The 5,469-nt window shown below is 53.6% G+C and overlaps 1 protein-coding gene across 1 annotated transcript in view; it reads left to right on the top strand.

Moving 5' to 3' along the window:
* The window catches only part of SDS (serine dehydratase), an 11,175-nt gene that overhangs the window by 1,366 nt on the left and 4,340 nt on the right, over positions 1-5,469 (top strand). The window contains exons 2-6 of the mRNA XM_011928690.1: positions 2,547-2,701; positions 3,106-3,145; positions 3,411-3,550; positions 3,651-3,742; positions 4,864-5,091. Of these exons, the coding sequence (XP_011784080.1) occupies positions 2,549-2,701; positions 3,106-3,145; positions 3,411-3,550; positions 3,651-3,742; positions 4,864-5,091 (653 nt within the window). The 5' untranslated portion in view covers positions 2,547-2,548. The remainder of the gene's footprint in view (positions 1-2,546; positions 2,702-3,105; positions 3,146-3,410; positions 3,551-3,650; positions 3,743-4,863; positions 5,092-5,469) is intronic.

Genomic DNA, 5,469 nt, shown 5'->3' with positions numbered 1-5,469 from the left:
CCAGCCTGGCCAACATGGTGAAACCCTGTCTCCATTAAAAATGCAAAAATTAGTCAGGCATGCTGGTGCACATCTGTGATCCCAGCTACTCGGGAGGCTGAGGCAGGAGAATCACTTGAACCCGGGAGGCAGAGGTTGCAGTGAGCCAAGATGGCACCACTGCACTCCAGCCTGGGCGACAGAGGGAGATTCTCTACAAATAAATAAATAAAAACTCATTGTTTGGGGATTAAGCTCCAGGAGCTGAAAGTTCATTCCAATTTGGGGACATCCTGGTTTGAAGTGTGCCCCAGTCTCTGACTTTTATTCAAGAGATCCAGCAGAGAGAGGGTGTCTGTTCAAGTTCCCCTCCCAGGCCCCGAATGTCAGTTAATTCAGATAGACAAGGGGTGACCTTGTTAGGGAATGCTAAGCCTGGTGGGGCAGTTGGGATCCCCACCCCTCATTCTCCCTCTGACCAAGGGATGTCTGGCTCATTCTGGGACGGGGGGATGGATGTCCAGTTCAGGAGTGCCCGGGGCAGGGGGCTGGATGAGGTGGCATTGGAGATGGGTCTCTGGCTAGCCATCCTTGCCTGGCCTTCTGAGATGGTGGCAGGAGGGGGGATGGTGGCGGGAGGGGGAACCAGAACACCCCTCAGCCAACGCCTGCTGATCTCTTCTGGCCGGGCCCAAGTTGAAGAGAATCAAATCCGCCCTGGGACTCTCAGCGGAAGGTGGGGGAGATGGAAAGGCTGGGTGGGTAGATGTGGCTGTGACTAGACCCCAGGCCACCCCAACTGCTTCATCCCCGAGAGCCCATCCCAGAAGCGGGAGGCTGAGCCACGCCCATGGGTCTCACAGAGAGCCTGAGCCCTGGAGCCAACTGCTCCTGGGTGAGTTCAAATCCTGCCTCCCTGCCCCACTCACAGTGTGACTTTGGGCAAATTATGTTAATAGTCTGCTTCCTGTTGCTGTGTACCAAACTACCCAAAATGTGACTTAAAACAACAGCAAGCCAGGTGCTGTGGCTCATGCCTGTAATCCCAATGGTTTGGGAGGCTGAGGCGGGCAGATGGCTTGAGACCAGGAGTTGGAGACCAGCCTGGCCAACATAGCAAGACCCCATCTCTACCAGAATAAATAAATAAATAAATAAAATTTAAAAGCTAAGTGATTAGTCAATGACATAATAATTATGACAAAATTAGTAATTATGAAAGAGCTTTTCCTAACTGAATATTGGGCTTCCCAAAAGTTAGGGTTTTTTTTTTTTAAATAAATATTTATTGAACATCTACTATGAGTCAGGCATTCTGCTGGGATCGTCCATTTAAGCCAAGATACTTGGAATTGCATGTCAGAAGAGCCAGCTGCCAGGTTTTTTTTTTTAATGTATGCATTTAAGTAAGTAATAGAGGCACATGGTAAAATATTCAAACCGTGCGAAAGGTGGGTGCTATGATCCCGAGGGCCAGCTCTCCTCAAAAGCCCCACCCTGGCCAGTCTGTCATGCGTGTTTTCCAAGATGCTCTGTGCACATGGAAACATGTGAACAACAACAACAAAATTCAAATAAAAAAATTTAAAAAATAAAAGGAACATGTGGACTATATGTGTGTGTATGGATGGATTGTGTGTGTGTGGATGGATCGTGTGTGGTGGATGGATCGTGTGTGGTGGATGGATTGTATGTGGGGGTGGATCGTGTGTGTGTGGATGGAGTGTGTGTGTGTGGATATGTGTGTGGGTGTCCCTGAATTTTCGCATAGATAGATAGACCTTTTTTTTTTTTTTTTTGGAGAAGCAGTCTCACTCTGTTGCCCAGGCTGGAGTGCAGTGGCTTGATCTTGGCTCATTACAACCTCCACCTCCCGGGTTCAAGTGATGCTCCTGCTTCAGCCTCCTGAGTAGCTGGGATTACAGGTGCCTGCCACTATGCCTGGCTATTTCTTTTTTTTCTTCTTCTTTTTTTTTTTTCTCAAGACAGATTCTTGCTCTGTCGCCCAGGCAGGAATGCAATGGTGCGATCTTGTTCATTGCAACCTCCGCCTCCTGGGTTCAAGTAAGTGATACTCCTTTCTCAGCGTCCTAAGGAGCTGGGATTACAGGCACACACCACCATGCCCAGCTAATTTTTCGTATTTTTAGTAGAGATGGGGTTTCACCATGTTGGTTAGGCTAGTCTCGAAATTCTGACCTTGTGACCCACCTACCTCGGCCTCCCTAAGTGCTGGGATTACAGGCATGAGCCACTGTGCCCAGCCTCACCTCATGCATTTTGAAAGCTACAAGGTTTGAATGTTATCTCTTCAGCCTCCCAGCAAATGAGTGAGAAGTCAGGAGTGGAAGGTGATACCTGTCCCCATTTTACAGATGACAGAGCTGAGGCCAAAGCGTGATTACCTGTCTGATGTCACATGGCGAGTAGGTGGCCCACTTGCGATTAGAGCCCAGGTCTCCAGGATGCTGTCTGGTCTGAGCCCTTGCTTGGCTTGCTGGGAAGCGAAGGAAGGGGTCACTCTGGCTGGCTCTCCTAACCCTCCGGGTTTCCTTCGTTTCTGCCAGTCATGATGTCCGGAGAACCCCTGCACGTGAGGACCCCCATCCGTGACAGCATGGCCCTGTCCAAAGTGGCCGGCACCAGCGTCTACCTCAAGATGGACAGTGCCCAGCCCTCCGGCTCCTTCAAGATCCGGGGCATTGGGCACTTCTGCAAGAGGGTACGGGACCGGGTCAGCATCATCTGGACAGGGGTGACAGGTCCTCCTTTCTCACCAGGGCAGGGCCAGTGCTGTGTGAAATTAAAGTCACTGTGGGATAAGCCTACTGACTCCCCACAATGACTGAGCGTCCGCCATTAGGGCTTCCTCTGGTTGAGAGGTGCCCCTCCAGGAGGGTCCCTCAGGACTGATCCCAGAGCCATCAGTCGCCTGTTTTCCTCCACCCCTTCCTGAGCCAGTCTCTTTGGAGAGGGGAGGTGCAGTCTCAGACAAGGGTAGAACGAATTCCGAGTGAAGGAAAGGTCTGTGTCCACTGGAATCCTGGCAGGTACTCCAGGTGGACAGGAAGAGCACAGGCAATGGCTGGGAGGTGGGCCTGAGTGCCTCTCCTGTTGTCTCCACAGTGGGCCAAGCAAGGCTGTGCACATTTTGTCTGCTCCTCGGGTAAGTGACCCGCTTCCCCCTCCTGTCCTCTGCTGTGTGTCCTGGGGTCAGGTACTCCGCTTCTCTGAGCCCTGGTTTCCCCAGCAATGTGCCATTGAAAACACTGGCAGCAGCCAGCAGTTTGGAATTCCAGGGGGAGGCCAGCAGTCACCCAGGGTGGGGAGGTGAGGGGGGAACTCCAGAGCCCCCAGTAGAGGGTAAGCAGTCCTGCCTGGGCTCCCAGATGCTCCCGCACTGACACCCTCTCCACCCCCAACCCTGGCAGCGGGAAATGCAGGCATGGCAGCTGCATATGCAGCCAGGCAACTGGGCGTCCCCGCCACCATTGTCGTGCCCAGCACCACACCTGCTCTCACCATTGAGCGCCTCAAGAATGAAGGTGCCACAGTCAAGGTGGTGGGCGAGGTGAGTGCCGACCCAGGGCAGGGCAGAGAGAGGGTACCTGGTGGCTGGGCAGGGTCCCCCCTGTGCCTCACCCCCTCCCATCTGCCCTGTGGTTTTCCAGTTATTGGATGAAGCCTTCGAGCTGGCCAAGGCCCTAGCGAAGAACAACCCAGGCTGGGTCTACATTCCCCCCTTTGACGACCCCCTCATCTGGTATGTGGAGTTCACGGTCACTCGGTGGGGGTGGCAGCCACTGCCCTATATCACCGGGCAGGCATTGCTATGATGCACATCATCACATCCTCATGCACAGCAGCTGCACATGTGTGCACACACCACCATGTAGAAGCACACTGAGGCGGGACACAGTGGCTCACACCCGTAATCCCAGACTTTGGGAGGCCAAGGTGGGAGGATCACTTGAGGTCAGCAGTTTGAGACCAGTCTGGCCAACATGGTGAAACCCCATCTCCACTAAAAATACAAAAATTACCCGGGCGTGGTGACACATGCCTGTAATCCCAGTTACCAGGGAGGCTGAGGCAGGAGAATCGCTTGAACCCAGGAGGTGGAGGTTGCAGTGAGCCAAGATCGCACCACTGCACTCCAGCCAGGGTAAGAAAGTGAGACTCCATCTCAAAAAAAAAAAAAAAAGAAAGAAAGAAGAAACACACATGTTCACATGTTACACCCAGGTGCAGCAGCAGGTGCGCACACATGTGCACCAAATGCCCATTCTCCATGTCTGCAGTCACAACACACCCAAGGCTGAACATGCAAGCACACAGGTGTCCAAGTGTCAGCAGCTGGAAGCAGACCCAGGGACAAAGGTTTCAGGGAAAGGAGTTTATTTGGGAGGCGATTCAGTGGGGGAGTGGGGAAGTGAGCCAGGAAAGGAAAACGGCTTGCTTTTTTCTTTTTTCTTTTTCTATCATCCAGCCCAAAATGTCAGGAAGGGGGCTTTCAAGGGCAGGTGGCCACTGTGGGTGGCTGGAGCTTAATCCCTTGGGGACCCTGGGAGCCAGTATAGAAGGTGGGCCACAGTTTCCCTCTCCCTGGGAGAAGGAGCAGGGGAGTTTGTACACCGACCCGTAGCCGTTGGTTGAGGGCTCCTCTCAGGGACTGCCATCTCCTGACTCTGTTTGCAGATAGCCTAGGTGGCCACAGAAAGTCCTCAGGTAGAGACACAGATGCTGGCAGCTGGAAGCCGAGGTGGCGGGTGGGGAGGGAAGTAGCTCCAGGCCCCATCAGCTGGGATGAGGCCGGTGCAAACCTGAGCTGGTGTCTCCAGGAAGCCTAGCCCTGACCCACCACCCCCTCTCCCCACCCTCCAGGGAAGGCCACGCTTCCATCGTGAAAGAGCTGAAGGAGGCACTGTGGGAAAAGCCGGGGGCCATCGCGCTGTCGGTGGGCGGTGGGGGCCTGCTGTGTGGAGTGGTCCAGGGGCTACAGGAGGTGGGCTGGGGGGACGTGCCTGTCATCGCCATGGAGACCTTTGGCGCCCACAGCTTCCACGCCGCCACCACCGCAGGCAAGCTCGTCTCCCTGCCCAAGATCACCAGGTGAGCAGCTGGGGTGCCTCCCTCAGGTGTCCAGCAAGCACTGGGGAGTCCCCTTTAGGTCTGGCTTCGAGATAGATCCTGATGTTAGCCTGTTTTACAGATGAGGAAATGGAGGCTTTGATCACTTGCCCAGGGTCACATCCAGTGAGTGGTACAGCTTGGACTCAAGCCCAAGTCTGTGTGACTCCACCACGTCACACTTCCTCACATGAAAAGCCTCATATGAGGCTGGGCACAGTGACTTGTGCCTGTAATCCCAGCACTTTAGGTGACTGAGGCAGGAAGATCACTTGAGGCGGAGTTCAAGACCAGCCTGAGCAACATAGAAAGATTCCCACCTCTAAAAAAAGTTGTTTTTTTGTTTCTGTTTTTGTTTTT

The sequence above is a fragment of the Colobus angolensis genome, unplaced genomic scaffold, assembly GCF_000951035.1.
Source record: "Colobus angolensis palliatus isolate OR3802 unplaced genomic scaffold, Cang.pa_1.0 Scaffold79, whole genome shotgun sequence".
Taxonomy (NCBI): domain Eukaryota; kingdom Metazoa; phylum Chordata; class Mammalia; order Primates; family Cercopithecidae; genus Colobus; species Colobus angolensis.
This window is presented reverse-complemented; position numbering and strand designations above follow the sequence as displayed.